Here is a 22,781-nt window from a genome sequence, read left to right as displayed (position 1 = left end):
ATGAAACCTTTTTCTTGTTAAAATAAAAATACTTGTATTCTGAGATGGTGAGATACAGGCTCTCACTGACAGTCAATCGTATGTTGCTAACTTGGTGTCTGACTGTACTACTTTTAAAATGACAAGCTTCTAAAAGTCTCCAAATTTAGTTTCGCTGTTTCTGTTAAGGAGTCATTAATTTCCACCAGAGTGACCTAATGGGCCTCTGTTGTCCATAAGTAAAAATTTAGCCTCAGCTTTTGAAAAGTTTTAATCCCATATCTTAACACTTATATGTGTTTTTAGTTCACTTGTATCAATGATTAAATCAATGAATATCTTTTGCCAATGTTCTGATTCCTTACACCCTACAGCAACTTTCTGGTTCCAGTTGGATTTCCAGGGAAATAGAGCTTTAGAGAATTTTTACTGTCTCATTTTTCTCTGATCCTAATTCCTGTTGCTTGCAGACTTATAAAGGGTCAGTAGAAAGAGAAATTTCTTTTTTTTTTTTTTTTGGTAAGGAAATTCAGCATGAAATGGCAACAACTGTTCCCACCTTCTAGGTGTTCACATACTTTGTAGAGGAGATAAAGGAAGGTCTCTGACAGTAGGAAAAGCGACAGTTTTTTCTGGGTCAGTTGTAGGTTGCTCAGTTTTGCTCAGGTGTCTGGAAATATCATGGTATGTGTCCTACTAGAGCAGCTGTCTGATCCTATGGAACACCAGGGGCCTATCCTTTCCAACATCCCTATGCTTTGCCCAGAGAGATGATTTACTGCACCTTGTCAAGTTTGAGGTGACTACAAAATGGAGGAGACCAGAGTGACCTGGGCTGGTGGGAGGAAAGCACAGGGATCCCCGTGCCACTGAACAGCAGCATTGTGCAGTCCTGAGCAGGCAGAGCTCCAGCAGCAACACAGGGGCTGCAGCAGCTCTGGGGCCTTGTGCAGCGAGCTGAGCAGGGATAGAGGCTGCAGTAAAGGGTAAGCTTTCACCATCTGGAGAATAGGGTCCGTGGGAGGTGGTGTCATCTCCCTCCTTGTAGGTTTCCAGCCCTTACAGGATAAAGCCCTGACCCACCTTTGAAACTGCTGTGAACGTGAATGGGCTGGATTGGAGGCTTCTTGATGTCTCTGCTGCTCCAAATTTTTGTGTGGTGCTATGGTCCTACAGAAGGTCAACAGTCAACTGGAATGACTGATATGGGCAGCCACTGGAGGCTGGTAGTTTCAGCCCTCTGCTCAAACCAGAAAAACTTCCATCAAAGCTGTTCATAGCACACCAGTTTTGAGTATCTCCAACATTGCTGGTAAATATGGGGCTAAACAAACTACTCTGGGAACATGGATGTGTAAAATCTTGAAGGTGGCCCTGGATTCACCAATGGAACTGCTGGAACTCAAATATTTATGAACCAAAGGAGGAAGAGGTGTCAGAAGCACAGTATCCTTTGGGTCTAACACATGTTACAGTTAATGACATTATGCCTCTTACTTGAAACTTGTGGGGTAATCTGTACTTCGTGTAGAAACAGCTATCTGCAGCAAAAGAAGAAAGATGTAAACATGTAAGCAAGGGCAGATAAATGTAAGCTGCAGACAGTGAGATAAAGTCATGAAAGATTTTTGACTAAGTTTCAAAGTAAAGCTTGATGCCTTGGTGTGTTAAAGGTAAATGTCCGAAGCTTGATCACAAGTATCCAATAATAAGCTAAAATGTTTGAGACCATTCAACAGCCAAAAGCTCCCTTATTTGAAATTCAGTGCCAGTTTCTCTTCCATTTAGAAAATTGTCTCATCATAGTAAGAGTAGTCTTTTCCATCTTCAATTAAACATGATTAACGTTTGCCAAACTTGATTTTTAGTAGAAGCAGAAACATAAGAAATTACAGGTCAGGGAATACTGAAATTTGGTACTGCAAACAGCAATTCATTTGTTTCTGCCAAATGTTCAGTAGTGCCACTAGTGCAATGAACCTTCCTCAATCATTTGTAGGGGGATGTATGGGAGAGTTTGTCCTTACTGAGACTTGTGTCTGTTTTCCAGCTGCCTATTTGCCAGAGGTTAATCCCACATTACATTGAGGTCTGCTGTGACAGCAGTATTTGGAAATAATTTCTGATAACCTGGATTCTGGAGTAAGGACACTCTGGCCTTCAGATTTCTTTACTAGCCAAGGGCAGCTGTGCAGATTATCAAGGACCTGGGCAATAAGTAATGAGTGATTAACTTCATGCTGTGTTTTGGCAGGCAATTGGACACTGGCAAGCTGAAGAAAATGTTGGGTTCAGTCTGCTGTTCACACAGTTACTGCCAAGGTTCGACACTTTCCCAGCAGGCTGGAGACTCAAGATGCAAACTGATGCAAGCTTGATGCAAGTTGATTAAGAAGTTTATTAATTAATGATCACACTAGAAAGAAATCAGTAGAACAGCAAAATTATCAGTGATCTTTGCAATCAGATGTACCAGCTTGCAATTATGTTACAGGTGCCACTACAAAGCTGTGGATTACAAGTTTAAAGTCCAGTGAAATACATAACTACATAATCACAGCTGGATAACACTCCTATTAGTAGGGAGGTGCAAATCTGTTTCCTCTCCCCAAGCCCTGATGGAGACACAGACCTGAAGGCTGACATCAACCAAAGCCTCTTAGCACAAGGAGCTTTACAGCCCGTATTGCACCATGGTGGCTCTGTGAAAGGTGAGCTGAATCTCAGAGCCTTTCACAACCCTCACCTTCTCTCTTGCTGACAAAAGGGCAGATATGTTTCTGAATGATGTTTATGATAGTCACTGCCCATGGGAGAGTGCAACACGGAGTTGTAATTGTACCTATCTGCACTTCAGGTAAAGTTTTCACATAGATATGAAACATACAGATAGAATTTAAGCTACTACTAAGATGACAAGAATATAATAACATATTCTTATCATCTTTCTGATAATGCATTAAAGGAGAAAACAATGCCCATTCAACACCATTATGTTTCTGAGTGACTGTTTTCAAACAAATCACCCTGTTTTCATTCCCATCTGTTCATATTTCTGCATATTTCTTTGTCCATCTTTGAACAAACTTCCCACCCTGCCATGTGTGAATAGAAATGCTTGTTGGGTCTCCTGGATGTAATGGCATCATCATCTATTTAGTTAATCTCAAAGAAATGTCAGCTTATTAATGTGCTTAATGAGGAAAAAGATGGATGACTCTACATGACTCACTTTAAACGTCAGTGTCAAAATACATCTTTTTGTTAGGTTTTGTTCTTGGGTTTTGTAATTTAGGATGTGTGCACATAAAAAACCACGCAGAGCTCGGAACGGATGGCTGTGTTGGTGGAATCTGCATTACAAGCTCCCACACTTTGATTTTATTCTGCCCTCTCCACTGGTGATTTTATTTGAAAGTGCAAATTCAAAAACTGAATACCAGAAGTGCCTTTCATTTGGCTCGAAACTTTTGGTTTTTGTTCCCACTGTTTTGCTAATTCTGATGCTTAGTCATGACACATATTACAAAACAAGTGCATTGGGATAGAGGCCAGAAAAATGGCTCTTTTCCAGAAGATAATATTTGTGTGCTGCAGCAATGCTGAGGCTTGCCTCTGGCTGCCAAGAGCTACCAGTGTGCTGCCGAAGCCACGGGCTAAAATCATAGAAACTTGACAGCAACAGTTTTGAAGCAGAGCTCATTGTTCATTTTGGACAGCAACTGGGGCAGTCAGTCCCTGTCCCTACAGGAGACAGTGGTGATATCCGAGCCTCCTGCACCAGCATTTGCTCCTGGCAAAGACAGGAGTGAAGTAGGATGTAGAATGTGACTGAGTCTTAGGAGCATGAGATACCACAGAGACAAAGACCAGAGGGGGCTGAGAGGTCCTCCTGTGGGTAGGGAGCCTTCTCAGGGCTTAGCAACAGTTCGAGTGAAGAAGAATTAAGTAATCTTCGTGAGTCTGTTTGTCTGAAATGCAAAGAGCCTGACTGCAGAGACTGAAAACATTTCTTCTTTCAGACCAAAACAGTGGAGCTGTGCTTTGCTGAAGCACAAACCAGTGTTTCTCTGCTGTGCCGTGAAGGAACAATTATTCAGGCTGTGAAAGGGCCAGGGATGCTGGGGTCCCCGTGCCATCCCCTTCCTGGCAGCTCACAGACACCTCCTGTCCTCAGCAGGCAGCTGCAAGCAGGGGAGACTGTGGATGAGCTGCTCTCTCTGCTGAGGGGATATTTTGAGGAAGAAGCAGGAAAGAACAGTGCACTGACAAAGCAAGAGTATGAGCCAGTGGATGCGTTCATAGGGCACAGAGTAGCCTTAGAGTATGGGCACACCTGGTGTTTGCTATGTCCTGTGAGTGCTTGGTGAAATGCTCTGGGTTGGCTTCACAGAGCAAAATGTGGTGAAGACCACACTGTGTGTGCTTCAACCATTTACACTTCGGATAAACTTGATTATACCCCAAACACTGACTGCTCACTAGCAGTTGGACTGCATCTTTCTATTCAGCTTAGGGTGATTCAGTCAATTTTATGCTGTTCTTTAGGTGAAGCAAATGACAGTGAGGAGAGATGGAAAATCAGGGAACAATGTTAGGGGGGCACTCCAAGTGTGGGCTGAAACACTGCTGCAATGCACCCCTGACCAAGCAGCTGAGCACAAGCAATGTGCATGAATGCACAGAAGAAACGAAAAGAAGAAGATTAATAGGAAGGAGAAAATGGGAAAAGAAATGGTGTGAAAGGAAAGGACAGGCCCTCCACAAAGCTCCCAGAGAAGAGAAAGGAACAGACATTTACATTCAAAGGTAGCAAGGAATGGGGCAGAAATGAATATGAACACAGATCTTTGCCTCATGAACACACTGGAATTTTCATCAGTAAAGCACTTACGAATGTGGGAAATCAAACAGGCATTAGAATGACCATATTTATGTGTCCTTCATTTTTTCCCTACATCTGTTTTGGATTACTGTTCTTAGGTCCTTAGTGGTAGAAGTTGGCTGAAATGCACTTGTGCAGCTCCTTCCCTTCCCTCTCCCCGCTGACAGCTAATCAAGCTAATCATAGAATGCAGGCTACGTTTTTACTTACAGTAGAAAACTGATGCATCAAAAAAGCAGCAGAAACATGCCTCAGCAAATATTTGTGCACATGCTTTATAATGAGAAGAATTTTAAAAATGATTGTAGTGTATCCAAATGCCTGTAAAGACACATCAGAGACTGAAAAACACTTTCTAGTATTGGCTATGGGATGATCTCCTGGAAAAACTTCGTATTTTTAAGTTTTAACTATTTATTTGAAACAGACATTCTGTTCATTGCTATAGGTTCCCATCAGTTTCCAGCGCAGCCTGATTTAATTCCACTTCCACTTGGCTTTACGTGGTTCCTCTCCAAGGGTGTGTGTGCTGCAGCATCTCCAGTTTTTCAGAAATTTGGCTTCTGCATTACAAGGAAGCAAAGCATCTTGGAGCCATCTCATACTTGCTTGTGGGCAAAAATTGTGGAATGCTGAGTATTCTGCATTTCAAATCTCTCCAATGGAGAAAAATAAAGCCATTGTTATAAACAGCACTGCTATTTTTTCCCCAGTAGAAGCAAGACCTATCTGTTTTTCGCACTGTTTGAGACCATGTCTATAAAGTTGACTGTAGACTGTCTTTCTTCACTACCTTCAGGACACAGGCTTCAGAACCCGGATACTTCCAGCATTTGAAATCTGCTTGGCTTGGGAATGGGGGGAAGCTGTAGGTAAGGGGAGAGAAGAGAATCAGTGACAAGATCTATGTGTTTCCACCATCTCTGAGTCACAAGAGACCTAAATGCTCTCTACCACAAGCTGAGGGGGCTTTCCCTATAGCATGTCAGCATCCTGGGGTTCCTGTCTGGTGTAATGAGCATATCTGAAAAGTCAGTTCCAGCAATCTGGGTGTCATGGGCTTCAGACGGCTCCTCTGATACACTGTGTCGTTAGCCTTACTTTTCTTAAGAGTTTGCTGTGATGAGTACAAATAACTCTACATGCAGGTGGCTGCAGAGATAAAACTGATGAGATTAATTCTTTGTTGGTTAGTGTTAAGTGAACTTGGCCTCTTGAAGCCAACTAGAGACAACCTGAGGGAGGCATTATTCAAATTCTGTTGTGTTGCTTTAGTAAATTCTCTGAAGGAGATATTTAAATTGCTGTTAACTTTTCTTGGGACTGTTTAATAACTTCTCCTAGTTCAGATATAACTTTAATAGTCAACCAACAACAGCACTGATCACCTCAACACCCAAAACAAACAAAGAAGCCCTGCAATATTTATGTGACACTGATCTTCATTCATCTGCTAGGGTTAACAGACCAGCCTCAGGAGGAGACAGTGCCCTCTTGTCCTTGTCCTAGATTTGCAGCCCTTGCAATCAAGCCTCTCCACCAAGCACAGAGTCTGGCTGGGTGCAGTGCCACACAACTCACACAGCCCTTCTTCACTCTCACCAATGCAAAGCATGTGTTTCTGATACCCAGTTTCCCAGCTCCAGTTTTGGCTACAGTGGTTTTCAGGAGGGAGGGGAAGTAAAGCAAAAAGTAACAGGGCTCTTACCTTTCTGGAGATCTGTCATTTAGCTAGTATGCTTTAGGGCACCAAGATGAGAACTGTAAGACAACATAACAGTATGTGTGAAGCAATTGCTGGGGGGGAAGGGTAAGAAATGCAGCAGAATTCTGATTTTTTGAGAGATTCTGTTGCCTAGATATGCAACTAAGAAAAACAGATAAACAAATCTTTTCAAAAGCAATTATGGTTGAGATTACTGTCTATCTCCTTCATTGACTATACTGGATGTGCCCAGCTATAAAAATTGTAATGAAATTATCTTCTCTAGATTTCTTACTGTTTCATTTCAAAGCTCGCAAAGGCATTTTGATTCTCTATGTTATTTGGCTTCAGACAAGGAGGATTACGGCCTGTAGATGTGGCAGCCTTACCTGCTGAAAAGATAAAATGATAAGCTGAAATTTCTTTGTTCTTTAATCTCAGGCACTCTGAGTCCTTGCATGCTGCTGCATATCATTTACTGTACTCTTGGACCCCATCAAGATACAACATCTAGCTGGGCTACAGCAGTCCTGATAGAATCAAGTAATTCATGAAAGTTCTGTAATAGATATAATATCAGAAACACATACACACATACCTGGAAAATATACCAAGAAAACTGAAGTAAAATGAATGAATTGCAATATTTTCACATGTGGATTCAGCTCTTGTTTTGATTCCTTCACCTCCATGGATGGTTGAGTTGGGATTTCACAGACTGGATCCTCATTTGTGTCAGATGAACAGATATCGCTTTGGGGGCATTTCAGATATCTCTTCTGTCTCTTTACTTTATAGGTACCTGTTAAGAATGTTTTGTTGTGTTCTGAGTGCTGACTCACCTCAGGTTTGTGTCTTCATGATGCAGTGAGGACCTTGCTGAATTCACTGAATGCATTTCTCTGTGGTCTCAGCAGATTCAGGAAGGCTTAGGGGATGCATGAATCTGAAAAACAAAGTGGAACTTGGTCAGAAGAAACAGCGGTCCTATGTCAACTTGCTAGAGAATAAAGCTGTGACAGTGACAGGTACAGGAATATGTTGCAATGGTTAAGTTTATATAAAAGGTTCTTTGGCTGAGTATGGATGACATTGGTAATTTAGTCACCCTGAGACCAAATGAAAGTATCTGGACAGGACTTCACACACAGGTCTGTACAATTTTGCTAGAGTTATACCAACAAGATTTCTGCATGCAGACAGAGCCCTCTTAGATGAAATTCATTTCATTTATTCAAACCTCTCTGCTTTTCCTGAACTAATTGTATGTCCTGGATAAATTGCACCACTGCAGACTAGCTCCACATTTGGAAATGCACTCACCATGCCCATCTGCTACTCCCTTGCATCAGCTGAACACAACATCTTAAGTTGTGATGGATTGGCCCCCACTTCACTCAGGGTGATGATGGGATGTGCTGCTACCTGCTCTTTAATAATTACTGCATCATATTTTATCTGCAGGCATTAAATTGGTGCTCTAAGAGACAGGACTGTTATTAAGTTAGCAACTTAATTAAAAAAAGGAAGTCATGTGCTTTAAGATGAGAATTCAGACAAAGAGTGCTGCTTGTATTATCAGGTGAGTCCTTGATGTTGCCTAAAGAGACAGTCACTTTGGAATATGTAAGACCCATGGCATAACTGTACTTTGGATCTGCATTTGCTGGTTTCCTTTAACTGCCGAGGGACCATCTTGTACCCTTTTGAAGATGGTAATGGTCCCTAGTCTGTCCTTAACAGCTGTGGTGGGAAGAGCTACAAAATTTGTGAGATTCCAGTGCTTTTCCCACATGTGCAGTGAGGGAGCACCGCCTATCCATGGTCTGAGTCCTTCTTTGGGGCACTGGCCTGCTCTTCTTGCTGCTCAGCATTCCAGTGAGGGTCTCTCACTAACCTGGCATTTGGCCCATGCTTCAGCCCCTACAGTCTTGTGTGGAAGGCAGGCAATTGTGCTACCTTTAGATAAAAGAATTAATTAAAGGTCTGTTAACTTCATTTTTTTTCTTAAAAGGGAGCACTGCTTTTTTGTTGCCCCTTTGTTTGGTTTATTAAAAAAAAAAAAAGAAAGAAGAGGAAGAAGAAGAAAGACTCTCAGCTCTGTGATCAGTCTTGCCATAGCGTTCTGAATTGTAATGTAAACTACTTAGTGTTCTGGTTTTCTTGAGCCCTCAGAGAACAATTTTCAAAAGTATATTGCATTTAGGTGCATTTTACAAGATGTACATGCCAAAAGTGTCTTTCCAAAGATGAAATAGTCTTCTTAATTCATAGTACCATTCAAAATAACAGAATTTCATCCTCTAACTATTTTACCAGCTAATACTACTGCACTCAGCACATAAGCTAATTGTATGCTGCATGGAGCTTCTATAACCATCTCTCTCCCAGTTCTCCGTCTGGAAAATAGGCCTTAATAGCACATCTGGGAGTTTAATCTCAGGAGAAACAGACCTGAATAGCCAAGTGCCCTTGTCTCCTACCTCTCATTTATATAAAGGCTTCTTAAATTGGAGTATCTCTTTTCCTGACAAAATAACCTAGATCCAAAACAATTAGAGCCTTGAAAGCTTTGTATTTTCCCCATAGGCTCTCTGGCAGCCAGTGCAGCTGCCTGAACAGCACCATAATGCTCTCCTGTCATAAAGTCCCACTTAATAAGTAGGCTGCTAGGTTCCAAATTAGATTTGGCATTCAAGTGGTGTCATTAAACAGAAGAAGAGATCAGAGCCAGACAGGGAATAGGCCAGATTGAAACTGAAATAACAATAATGGACATCTTTTCTCCTTGCCTATACATCTTTCTGAACAGTGCTAAGGTCCTGCGTCAACACTCAACAGATGAGATTAAATGCCAAGCAGTAATATTTATTGTGTGTATGTGAATCTTTTAAAATGCATGTTCATAACCAAACTGTATTGATGCATTGTTATACATCCAAGAGATACCACAAACTTTTCTGCATTTCATAGATGCAAGCTGTTGACCTGTGTTTGGATACAAAGCATGATAAGCATTGGTTCATTGATAGCATTCATTCAAAATGTGGTTAAAATATTCAGAATACTGAAAATCTGCACAATTTCCATTTATTTCCTTCTTTTCTAAGGTATTTGCCCCATAATGACATACCAGGATTATACAGGATGGAGTTACTGGGTTTTGCATGAAACAGTTCATGGTGGATTTGGAAAAGGGGATAACCTCTATTAAACACTGGTATTAATGGAAACTGAGGCATACAGGGCAAATTGCAGGATATTGCACATGGTCCTTTGATGGTTAGCTTTAAGGTGGAGGAAGGATCATTGTAGTTCTGGGTAGGAGTGGAGAGAAACATCTAAGAGCAGGGGAAACATACGAGACTAAGAGAAAGACGTACTAGCAGCCACTTAGGCTGCTTTCACTTGGGAGTGTACTTTAAGCGGTACTTGTACACCAGGACTGAGCCAGGCTGGATTCCACTGATGATCAGTGTTCCTCTTATTGGCTTTCCATATCACTATAGCTCTGTCTTTCCCCTCTAAATCCTGAGAAGGCCACTTCTTTTTACCATTTCCTATTGTAGCAAATGCTGGTGGGTAGCCTGTGCCTAGGTAGAAACATCAGCTTGGCAGATGTTATCCAGGGGTCTCCTTTCCTCCTCTTCCAAAAAGGCTGTTGTGCATTATATCTTCTCACACAGTGCTGCCAGCAAAGGCTGCAAGAGGGATTGGCTTCCCAGGGATCACTGCTGAAAGCTGCTTTTGGACATGACATTGTTTGTAACTTGACTTGAGTGGTTAAAACCAAAATCTTCAATCAAATAGTTCTTAATGGAGCAGGAAACTGAACCAGTATGTACTTCATGGATCTGCCAGAGTTCCTTTCAAGTTATGTTAGTGTTACAGCAATCCCAGGAGGAGATAAAATTTTGCCACTTGTTCCAGGGAAATGCTGAACAATTTCTGCTGTTTACCATCAAGCAATCTTAACCATTTAGGTGGTCACATTACCTGAGAAGCCTTGTCATCTGAAAGCCAACTTCTGTGTCCTCCATCAGCTTCTGGTACAAGCTTGACAGTTTACTCCTATGATAAAACTGTGTATCCTGTCATAGAGAGGAAAGGGAGAGGCAGCAAGGATTTAAAAAAAATAAAAGGAGAGGACTTCTGTTTTGTCAAAATGCAGTGAGATTACAGCGCTTTTTCATCCACACATTTCTGGCAAATCAATCTTACAGAGACATTGCAATTTTAAGAACAGAGCTAAGCTCAGAGAACAGCTTGAATGCAAGCATTGTCCTGAGGGGAGGCTTGAGCAGTGTTTGAGTCAGAGGATACGGTAATTGGATTTTGCTGTTTACTTTTCCCTGGGCAGGAACAGCAAACAATAATCTTAAAAGGACAAAGGGCACTGAGTTCCACTCCTGATCAACTCTGCATGAGTTTATAACCTCTCCATTGCAAGCAGTGAAAGATTTTCTTGGTTAGCTGCAAAGATTGGGAAAAATTTGTTTCCATGTAATTCAAGATAAAATCTGGAAGGAGTTACTAGCATGAAGATTGCATTTTGCTCTGATAGTTGTATAAAAGCTTTCCTAATGCAGAGGCAAGGCAAATAATTTGGTCACATGTTGCCTTTTCCCTCAAGGTACTGCGTTTCTTGCTTAATTTTAGAATCACTCACACTGCTTAGATAACACCAAAGTGGCAGAAACACTCAGAGCTCTGCTCTGTTGCCTGCTGCCAGCAACAGGCCTGGAGAAGTGGCAAGCAAGCAGTGTCTTGTATGCACCAAAATGTGGTACCATGGGGAGTCCACCAAATGTTCCTGAGGTTGCCTTTCAGCTCCTGGAAACAAACTGCTGTACAGGTAACAAAAATTATCTGGAGAGTCAGTGGGAGGAATAGCTGTTTTTCTGAGTCACTGAAACAGAAAATGTTCTTTTGACAGGATCATCACCACCTGCAATCAACATCAAAAAGGATTTCCTGCCCCAGTGAAGCTGCTGTGCAGCCATCCAGTTGCTTTTCTCAGAGTTCTCTCATTGCCCCTGTTTGTGTCATCCCTCTGACCTGATGTGCGAACCAGGAGCTCTGACAGTAGGCAGGAGACATTGCACTGGAGCTGGCTGTAGATGCTCTGTGAGCCACCTTTGAGAGTGTCAAAACTGCCTTTGCATCTCTATAGTCACTGCTGCTGCTTGCCACCACAGCACACGTGCTGGAGCAGCTCCAAACTGCTGGATGTCCTAGATGATCATTGTGGTCCTTTTCAACCCAGGCCATTCTATGATTCTATGATTCTAAATTACACGTGTAAATATCAAGTGAGCCAATGTGGGGAAAAGTTGATTCTGTGTCTGCACTCCTGACATGAGGTCACTTTGAAATTCCCCCATCCAAACCACATTCTTTACCAGAACATAACAGTGGGAGATTTCTAGGCTGTGATGCTTTAGTGTAAGTGGAAATCAGGCCTAGTGGATCAATTCCTAAAAGTAAGAGGGAGATACACTCTTGTGGTATTTCTGATTAATGCCTATAGTTTCAATGTATATTCACCATATTAAAAAAAAAAAAAAAAAAAAAAAAAAAAACAGCAACATCTGAGTGCAGAGATTTTTGAGTAAATTATTTAGATTTCCTATTAAAAACATTTACAGCATCTGGAAGCCTATTAGACAGACTTCCATATTAAAAAAGAAATAAAAATAGAAACACTACATTCAGTTTTTACATAGGAAATTTATAATCAAATGTGCAAATGTGTATGGTGGGAAGGATAAACTGTTTGTCCCACATAAGTGGGAGTGGAGGTTTGTTCAAGGTAATTTAATAGCCCATATTTAGAGAGTAGGATCAAAAACCTTTTGGAATAATTACTTCTCCAGAGAGATGCATGAATTTCTCTGGCATTCCTTTCTCCCATCCCAGTACACCTGTGTGAGCCCTCACTGTATTCACTCAGGTAACTGTTGGAGAAGCAACCATGCTACACTCATGCCATGCACAGGATTTAAAAGGCAATATGAAATATTATATATACTATATATCCTCTCCTATATATCCTAAAAATTATAATATCCTATGGAAGAGCGTAACTGTGGTGAATTTTTCTTTATGGCAGATGGCCTTTATTGTCTATTAATTTGGGGCTAACTCATAATTTAGTACTGGGCACCATGTGTGGGACATTTGTGCTGTGAAAAATGAAGAGCTGTTGCAATCACAATTCTGTTGCGGTGGATGTGGACTTGAATGATCTTACAGGCTGCCAACAAATGGTGAAGTAAATGAGGACAGGGAGACAAAATTATGTACAAAGTTTATTTAATCTTGCATGAATTGTGGCGCTGTAACCTATTCAGAATTTCATTGATTGATTCCTTGCCACATTGATTCTTTGTTTTCAATTTTTCTGCAATACCAACTTTTAATAGATGGGGTAGAGGAGAAAAGTCATTCTGGAAGGAAAGCTCTTTTAAAGGCAACTGTACAGAAATGCTCTATAGATACCAAAGTTACAATGTGTTCTCTTCCTTTGTCAAGAAATTCTGCTGCATACACACTTCTGAACAGTGAGCCAAAACTGGTGAATGGTAGGCATGTTTTTAAAAGGTACTTTGCTGTAATGTCTGCCCCTGCCTTTGCCATTCCACAAGGCATCTTTGGTATACTGAATGCCATTTTAAAAACTGGGATGGGGGGAAAAAAAAAGGCTTAAAATATGCTTTTTTTTTTTTTTTTTTTAGTTAGTTTAACTTATAAGACAGCATCCAAACACAATATATCTGATAACAGCTAAGTTGTACATTACTGGCCATATGCTCAGTAGGATGGCATAGTTCTGTTCGCAGAAAAGCTTTGTGATTTATGATTAGTAATAAGGGCAGTCCAAAAATATGCAGAATTGGGTGTTGGTAAATGCAAGCACATACTTCAAAAGCAGACTGAATTGTTGAAGTTGCAGTTCTAAGATGTTCCTTTCATTACACTGTTTTGAAGCTTCACATGCCTACAGCACCTGGCATAAGAGCCTGCTGTAACCCACTTCAGTCCAAAATCAGCCTGACTGAACTGACGTTGATGGTGGTTGACCTAAATGAAAAGATTTATATTTTTCAGTGGAATGGAGTCAGCTTTGAGTTGTTAAATAGCACCAAATGGAGGCATCCAGCTGCTGTGGACAGTAACTTCTTAAGCAGTTCTGGCTGATTCTGCCAGTCAGCACCTAGTGATAGCTTGTTCACCTCGATTTAAGTTGGTTCTGAGCCTTGACCAAGAACTAAATAATTTTGATTTAGAAAGGAATAAAAATGACCTATCTGTTTAGATCAAAGCCATGGTTTATTGTTGACTTTAAAACTATGGCTTGACAGAGGAAGGGAGATTAAGCAAGCTTTAATTGTATACTGTTTTCCCAGTTAAACAGTTTTCTTATCAGTTTTGATTACATCCACATTTCCACTCTTCTCTTTGTTCCCAAGTCAAATTCTATTTTGCTAGGTTGTTTTATGAGATTGGTTAAGGAATACAAATCTCAAAACCAAAGTTGTTTCAGCAGCTTCTGTGCAAATATACATTAGAGTAGAGAGAATGATATGCACAAACTTGGAAGTCCAAGGTATTAGTACAGATTTAGTCATATCAGGCACCAAAAGTCCATACAAAGAAAGGCAGTGGAAGACTCCTGTAAGCTCCACTTGGAAGATCCTGGTTATTTAAGAGCATCTAAGCACAGGCACACCCAACACTGAACAGAACAATCCCATCAGAGACTGTTCTCACTATTTTAAACAGTTAGTAAGTGAAACAAGAATTTTCTGCTGGGAAGAACAAGAGGGCATTGACCTACCCTCCTTGCCTAAGCTAATCTCCAGTTACTCTAACAAAGCAAGGCCCTGTGCAAGCTTCTATGCTTTTTGCAAACTGCTACCTGTCGGTGGTGATAGAGCCTTTCAGCTCTGTGTGAGCCCAAAGTAGGGCTGTGAGGCTGCAACTCTGCAGGCTGCCTCAGGATGTTGAGCTGTTTGCGTGTGCCTACAACAGCTGTGAGTAATGGGGAAAAAAAAAACCAAAACCAACATGAAAATGTACACTGTGTCCAGGCTGAAAGTGTAATAAAAATGTCTTTTCACTCAATACAATGCTAGCTACAGTAAAGTAGTACCATTAGATGAAAATAAGTTTTATTGTTGCTAATAGGTAACTAAACATGTCCCTCTGTTCCATGTTCATGATTTTCATTTTCTGAATATTGATATATTCCCATAGAAACCTTCCTGCTTCTTTCATTTACTAGAAGGTACTGTGTTGAAGAAAGCTATGTCTGCACCCAATCATGCTTTGTAGGAACACTTCGGCTGTTTTTGGACCTCACCCGCAAGGTAGTCACCTGCTGGAGATATCTTTCTGCAGAGGAAAACACATAGTTTGCATGAGACCTACCAGACATCTCCCATCCAACTGATACTGGGCAAGCATCTGGTGTGACCTCGAGTCATTTTGGTGTGAGAAGAGGAGCTCCTCAGCCCAATGTTCTCTCTTCTTTCTTTGCAGACTAAGGGCTATTTCCTCCAAGTGCATGTCCTTTAAAGAAGAGAATAGTGGAAAAACAAGGCAGAAATTAACTTTGAAAGGAATTATTACTACGGCACTGTGATCTGCTTCATCTGTGTTCTCTGCTCCCGTTTCCTAGCAGTGGAGGATAAACAGCAGACCTCAACCATTTGATGCTGAATTAAATTGCATTTCTGTTTGTTCATACTGAGAACAATTAATCTGAAAACCTGCTCATTTATTACATGAGCTGTTCATTTGGCATGGTAGGAAGAGGAAGGGCCTCTGGCTTCAGCATCTTTGGTGTATGTGCTTAGAGCAACATGGCATTTATGACCAAATTGACAGCTGCTTAGACTCTGTTGGAGCAAACTGACTGATGCTGGGTGGCCGCTGCCTTCTCTCCCAGCAGCAGAAGAGCACTGATGAGATGTCTGTGGGGTGGTGTTCCAGTAGAGAATTGGACTGCTGGGAGAGAGCAGCTGGCATCTTCAGCCCCTTTACTATTGCTCTGGCTGGAGCCCATTGATACCTCCAGCATTTTGTGACGATTAGAAATGAACAAGAGTGTCATGGGCTGAGGTTCAGGAGAAAAACTCTGCTTGTTGCTTGCTCTTTTTGGGCTCTGGTTTGTCACCACCACAAACTCGATGGTGTGACATTGAGGCACAGCACTGACAGCGGCACGCAGGGTGCAGCTCCTTTCCCCATCTCCTCTTTCTGCACGGGGCAGCCCGGGCCAGGTGCGATGATGAGAGACCCTCCATCCTCTGCCACCACACAGCAGGCTGTGCCCAGCTGCAGAGCTGCTGCTTCCCAGCGGAGACAATCACCGCTGCGGCTGCTAAGGTGGGTTTAGCAGAGGGTCAGCCGGCCCCACAAACCCCAGGGATCAGATAAACCAAACGGGCTGGAGGAGTACCGCGATTTATCTTATCCTGCTGCCTCAAGGGAGGAGACTGCGGTCTGCAGCCCACGCCGCTGCGGTTAAACCCACAGCACCCCGCAGCGCAAACCAACGGCTTCGGCGTTACCAGGAGCCCCGCGGGAAGGCTTCGGGGCCTCAGACCACCCCACCTCATCACCCACCCCACCGCTCCGCTCGCGGCCCGAGCTGAGGTAAGCCCGTCACGAAGTTTCGCTCCGCCCCGAGCGGGATCGGAGACGGGACGCGGAGCAGCCCGGGTGGGACGGCGCCGAAGGCGGGAGGGCAGCGCCGCCATTTCGGCACCCGCGCGGCCGCCCCGCGCCCGACAGAGGGCGGGCTCCGGCGGGCGCCCAGCCGAGCGTGTGGGGCCGCGCGGCGGGAGTCGAGCCGGGCAGGGCGCGGGGTAAGCGGCTCGGCGGAGCCGGCGGCAGCGGGGAAGCCGCACGTAGCCGCGCTGAGGCGTCGCGTCCCGCCTCCGCTGTGGAGCGCTGCGTGGCAGGCACCTGGAGAGGCGGAGGTAAGGCGGTAAGCCCCGCTCCCCGTTCCCGCCAACTTCCCCAGAGTGAACGGTTCGGTCCGAACCGAGGAGCCCCCTCCGGCCGGGCCGCCGTTCGGGAGCCGTAGGGCGGGCTGGCCGCTCGGTTCGCCCTCCCCAAGGCTGCGTCTCCGCGTGCTCTCCCGCGCAGCCTGAGGGCTCGGGAGCCCGGAGCGGGGCTGGGAGCTGTGCCCGCCCGAGGCAGCTCGGGCCCTGGTCGCTGAGGGCCGCCTTTGGCCCTCCGTCCGAGCTCGCAGGGCGGTGAGCTGCTCGGTCACCTGCCTGTCCTCTGAGGCACGGCCCTTCTGCTGCCCTTCTTCGGTGTCGGGGATCGCGTTGGTGTCGGAGCATCCCCACGGCCGGGATGCCAAGTGTTTGGGACGGGCTGAGCACGCCTTGTTTTTAGTTGTGAGGTTGGCCGCTTCTTGAAGGACGTGTTAAACTTCCTCATTCGCTCGAGGAGCGCGGGTCTGAAATCTCTGCCTGGCTTTGCGTCGCCGCGGTGTGACAGCCTGGCAGCTGCTCAGACTGGCTCGGGACCAGCGATGGAGACTTGAGTGACTGCTGCTGCAAGGAAGAGCTCTGTGCTGAGGCCAGCCCTGCTGCTCACTGACCCTGCAGGCCATCAGGCTGTCCTTGGGCAAGAGTGCTGCCGTATGGCTTTTGGAGATGTGAAAACCTTCCTGCTCCAACTCAGTGGTCAGGTCAGCCTGTTCTGAGGCTGCTTGTGGGCAGCTCTCATAAACAAGATGTTCCAAACGATGCTGGGATGTGTCCTAAACCAAGCCAGTGCAAGAACAAGCAATTCAGGTGGAGACAGTCAGAGAGCTTCTCCTCCATCTGGACTGTCACAAGTCCATGGGACCAGATGGCCTATGCCCTCGGGTGCTGAGGGAGCTGGCAGGGGTGATTGCTGAGCTGCTCTCGGCCATCTATCAGCGCTCCTGGTTAACTGGAGAGGTCCCAGAGGATTGGAGGCTTGCTGATGTGACTCCCATCTTCAAGAAGGGCCGTAAGGAGGATTTGGGGAACTATAGGCCTGTTGGCCTGACCTCAGTACTGGGGAAAGTAATGGAGCAAATCATCTTGGGTGAGATTGCACGGCATGTGCGTGGTGTCCAGGGGATCAGGCACAGCCAGCACGGGTTCATGAAAGGCAGGTCGTGCTTGATCAACCTCATCTCCGTCTATGACTGGGTGACCAGACTGGTAGATGAGGGAAAGGCTGTTGATGTAGTCTACCTGGACTTCAGCAAAGCCTTTGACACTGCCTCTCGCAGGCTTCTTCTGGGGAAACTGGCTGCATGTGGCCTGGACAGGTATACACTCCTTTGGGTGAGAAACTGGCTGGAGGGCCATGCCCAACGGGTAGTGGTTAATGGAGTTAACTGGTGACCTGTTTCAAGTGGTGTCCCCCAGAGGTCGGTGCTGGGGCTCATCCTGTTTAATATCTTTATTGATGACCTAGACGAGGGGATTGAGTGTACCCTCAGTAAGTTTGCAGATGACACCAAGCTGGGAGGTGGTGTGGATCTGCCTGAGGGTAGGGAGGCCCTTCAGAGGGATTTAGATAAACTGGATTGCTGGGCTGAGGTGAATGGGATGAGGTTCAACATGGCCAAGTGCCGGGTCATGTGCTTTGGCCACAACAACGCCATGCAGCGTTATAGGCCTGGGGACAAGTGGCTGGATGATTGTGAAGAGGAAAGGGGCTTAGGGGTGTTGGTTGATTCTCAGCTGAACATGAGCTGACAGTGTGCCCAGGTGGCCAAGAGGGCCAATGGCATCCTGGCCTGCATTAGAAATAATGTGGCCAGCAGGAGCTGGGAGGTGATCATCCCCCTGTACTCAGCACTGGTGAGGCCATACCTTGAGTACTGTGTTCAGTTTTGGGCTCCTCACTACAGGAAAGACATTGAGGCCCTGGAACGTGTCCAGAGAAGGGCAATGAAACTGGTGAGGGGTCTGGAGCACAAGTCCTTTGAGGAGCGGCTGAGAGAGCTGGGATTGTTTAGTCTGGAGAAGAGGAGGCTCAGGGGAGATCTCATTGCACTCTACAGCTTCCTGAAGGGAGGTTGTGGTGAAGAGAGGTTTGGCCTCTTCTCCCAGGCAACGAACAGGACCTGGGGAAATGGCTGCAAGTTGTACCAGAGGAGGTTTAGGTTGGACATGAGGAAAAACTTTTTCTCTCAGAGAGTGGTCAGGCACTGGGATGGCCTGCCAAGGGAGGTGGTGGAGTCGCCATCCCTGGCAGTGTTCAAGAGGCGACTGGATGAGGAGCTGCGAGATACGGGTTAGTGCTTGTGGTAGCAGTGGTAATGTGAAGACGGTTGGACTAGATGATCTTATAGGTCATTTCCAACCTTGTGATTCTATGATTCTATGATTCTAACAAGTTGCATCTGCTTATCAGAAGGATAAAGGGTGGCTGAGAATCCTTCCCACCTCTGCTCAGATTGCAGTAATTTATCCCAAAGCTAACAGGACTGTTTCTATTCCTTAAGCTGTTTGTAACTGCATTTTCACACAGGGCTATCATTTGTGTATAATAAGGTATAATGTCACTGCTTGTAAAGAGAGGAACAGAAGGAGAAAGTCTGGAAGAACTTATGCTCACTCTGGAAGACTTTCTCCTCAAACTGGGCAGACTATGCCCAGGATGCTGTCCAGCACGTAGTTGGAGAACTTGTTCCTCTTCATCCCACTATAGCCAAGCAACTTGTGCTAAGATCTGCATTCTTCTGGGTGGACCAACATTTGTGACAGCTTTGCTTTCTTCACTCTAAAGGGAGAGAAAAGAGTTTTCCAGACACAAAAGAGGAATAAACTGTTCTTTTGTAGCTGTGACAGTGTGCACATCTCAGTGAGGGCAGGACAAAAAGAAGAGAGATGAAAGGTAGACAGTGTGCCCTTAAGCTGACTGAAGTCACCTCCCTTTAGGAGGTGGATGTAGCATTACAGTGTGGCATTGTTTGGCATCAGGCAACTAGGAGTTAGTTATGATTTAGTGCTGTTTGCCTCAGTGCTGGTGGGGTAGCCTGGGCTGCTGAGAGTGCATGAGTTATGAAACTTGGGGCTGGACCAAATCACTTCATCTCCTTTGCTGATACTTCCATCACAGCAAATGTTTCTTTATCAGCTGCCAGCAAAGTACTCAGCACCATTCAAGATCCCAGAGGAAGGTACTTGTGTTCTGGATCAGAAAAGTGAGGAGGGCTGAGTGCTCTGGAAACATGGACCTCAGAGTTGTTTCAGAATAATAATTGTTTAAAAGTATTACAGGAAAACCACATGGCACAGTTCTTCATTAAATATTTAATCTTTCCTATGAGTCAGGCACACTGAAATCTTAGATGGAATAGTTCATATACTAAACACTGTTATTTTTGTTTTTCTCTTTTAGGATATTATCAGCATTTTGATGGTACCTTTGACAGGTATGAGTCCTGTGAGCCTGTTCTGAGTTGTGGAGGTGAAATGAGATCAGAGAGGAAGCTGAGGAGGTGGGTAGGATATAACTGGAATTTTAATTGTAACTATGGAACATTTAAACTTCCAGGGAAGTAGTAGCTTACTAATGCAGTATTTGCTGATGGGTTATTAGCTCATTACTAGGAAAGAAAAGGAAAAGCACTTACAAAGGAAGGACAGAATGGCTGAGGATGTAAGAGTCGGGCTTACAAAGAGGCTGATGTTTAAAGGAGTTTAGGTTAGACAGTAAGTAACAGATTAGACAGTAACCATGCTTTCCCTGTAATTATTATGTCTTGCTGCCACGTTCTACTTTCTCTTCTGAACTGAAGAAGATGTTCAATAAATGTTAGAATAGGATGAGAATGTGGAACTGAAAAAAAGTTGGGGAAAGAGGAACGATATTAAATTGGGTCGTCATGACTTGCAGTCATAACTTTAATCTAATTTAATTTAAATAAAAAAGAATTAAAGAGAGACTTAACCTATCAAATATCTTCATGGGAATATGCTTTTTAAGAGCAGGGAGCTCTTCAGTCTGATTATTAGAAATTTTCCAAGATATGTTTGAGCTAAGAAATCTTCGTTCAGATATATAAAAATCTGCCTCTTCTGCTGTTCACAGCATTTCCTTACTACACCATCATAGCCAGAAAAAATGCATTTTCTGTTATTGTGTGAAGATTGAACTTATGCTCACTTTATTAAAAGGTACAAGAATTTAATTCAGAAAGGCTGTAGCAAATTGCATGGCTAGTAAAGTTTGGTATATCCAACTACTTCACATGACCCCTGTGGGCTTAAAAATGAGTCTTTCCCCTCTGTAGTGAGGGTTGGTTTTTGATTTTTCTTTTTGTAACTTTGCATTTATTACCATTTGAGAGTACAAAAACAAACAAAAAAAACATCAATCATAATTACACAGCATTGATATTTTAAAACAAATACAAGCAGATAAATGAAAGTAATCTGTAAATTGTGTTGGAGTGAGTGCTGAACAGACACTTAAGCTGCTTGACCCTTGCCCAGTAGCACTGTCAGTATGCTGAAACCAAAGAAACATGGTTGAGGGCTATAGGAAACAAAGTTCCATTTTCTCACCCTTTAGTCATACAAAACAGTTTTGTAAGTTTGGGGAAAACTGCAGTTTGTTGTTTGCATCTATCAAAGTGATCCAGCCATTCATTGACCAGTACAGTATGGTACAAAAGCTAGCACTCAACATTTCAGACAGTACTTCTTTGCAAAATACAGAATCCCCCTTTATATTCTTTTACCAAAGAAAACAGTCAAGAAGCTATCCAGCTTCCAGATTTGAAGATGTAGTTAAGTTTTTCCTTCAAAAAAATTGTAAGTGATTTTGAATCTCTGTACTGATCACAAAATCACACAGAATGGCAGGAGTTGGAAGGGCCCTCAAGGATCATGGATCTCCAACCCCCACTGTCACAGGCGGGGCTACATTTAATACTAGACCAGACTAATGAGTGTTTGACTTTACAATCTCATTAACCCTTTTCAAAGTATAACAACATCTGGAAGTGTCAGTCACAACTGATAGTAATGCACACAAGTTAATAGGCATATCTGTTTAAGGTTAATTAAAGCACTTCCTTGGAAGAGCAGATGAAAGAAGCCAGTACTTCCAAATTGCCCAGGGATGGGCTTTTATTCACAGGCTGTCAGAAAAATATCCTTTCATCCCATGAAGAATTAAAAGAATGTAGTAGAATGTGTGAGGTTGTGTCCAGTCATATCTACTGTAACTTGTACTCACTCCTGACCTTTCTGGGACTGAAATCCAAGTGCAGATTTGGAAAGCATTGTCTTGCACATTACTCTATGTGTAATATATGCATAGGGAAACCTTAACTTCATGGGCTGCAGTTCTTCAAGTAATTCATGTTGGTTATCCAAAATCAAGCTATCAGGATTGCCTACAGTAAAAAGCAAAAATTAAGGCAATCTCATAATGTATTTGAACATACTGCCATGAAACATTGCTCTGATCTCATTTTAGTTGCAAAGTCCTTAAATTAACAGGACAAAGATTCCACTTTAGAAACTGATTAATGAGGTTGTTGCAAACTGAACATTAACTATGTGTTAAGTGTTACTAATTGGTCTTATGTTCCCTACACAACCTGTGAAAGAGTTGACCTCTTACCTTAGCGATTGAGAGCAGATGTACATGGGGGAGTCTGAAATTTGTTCCCTCTCCCCTCATTTCTGTCGAAAAGGAGTGTATGGGAATGGAGGCTGTGGGCTTTATCGACTTTATCTCCTTAGCTCAATGTTTAAATGTCAAAAATTAGGCAGTTGTAGCTATGCTGTTAGGGTTTTTTGTTGTTGGTGTTGTTGTTGTTGTTTTTTTTTTCCCTAAGGGGGAATGGATTTTAAAAAAGGGAAAGATGTGATTAAAGTTGCTGTCAGCCCTCATGCTTCTCTGGCGAAGTGCTGAGATTCTGTGCTTAGGTAACAGTAGTAGTGTATTGAATTTTGTGTCTTTGAGTATTTGCTCTTTTCCTTCACATTCCCCTATTAGTTGCAGATATATATTTTTAACTCTTCCTCTTGCATTCCAATTGAACATGTATCACTTGTGATGAAAATACTTGGGAAATCAGATATCATTAGAAATCTGAAGCATAAAAAAAACATTTTGAAAACCATACAGTATTGTAATACATGAGGAGTGGTACCAAACCCCAAAGGTTTTCAAAGTGTTTTGGGA

At 43.4% G+C, this 22,781-nt stretch overlaps 2 protein-coding genes across 12 annotated transcripts in view; one reads left to right on the top strand and one right to left on the bottom strand.

Annotated features, from left to right (window-relative positions):
• Positions 1-2,371: 2,371 nt before the first annotated feature.
• LOC116234643 (uncharacterized) lies at positions 2,372-22,240 on the bottom strand. The gene is made up of 7 exons (XM_090131883.1): positions 22,215-22,240; positions 16,545-16,845; positions 15,003-15,143; positions 10,566-10,660; positions 7,412-7,515; positions 6,573-6,625; positions 2,372-5,730 (listed from the first exon to the last, which is right to left on the bottom strand). The coding sequence occupies exons 1-5, from the start codon at positions 22,238-22,240 to the stop codon at positions 7,455-7,457; spliced, it is 624 nt and encodes a 207-aa protein (XP_089988009.1). The 3' UTR covers positions 2,372-5,730; positions 6,573-6,625; positions 7,412-7,454.
• Positions 16,032-22,781, top strand: part of MOB3B (MOB kinase activator 3B) — an 89,475-nt gene continuing 82,725 nt past the window's right edge. For 6 of the 11 annotated variants that reach the window (XM_090130645.1, XM_031602363.2, XM_090130647.1 and 3 more), the window contains exons 1-2: positions 16,387-16,558; positions 19,980-20,079. The gene's annotated coding sequence lies outside the window, so the exon portion shown is untranslated. Of the gene's footprint in view, positions 16,233-16,386; positions 16,559-19,979; positions 20,080-22,781 lie in introns of those variants that run through there. The other 5 variants (XM_090130652.1, XM_090130650.1, XM_090130651.1 and 2 more) reach the window with 4 other exon arrangements.

Source organism: Phasianus colchicus, chromosome Z (assembly GCF_987193195.1).
Source record: "Phasianus colchicus chromosome Z, bPhaCol1.hap1.1, whole genome shotgun sequence".
Classification (NCBI taxonomy): Eukaryota; Metazoa; Chordata; class Aves; order Galliformes; family Phasianidae; genus Phasianus; species Phasianus colchicus.
This window is presented reverse-complemented; position numbering and strand designations above follow the sequence as displayed.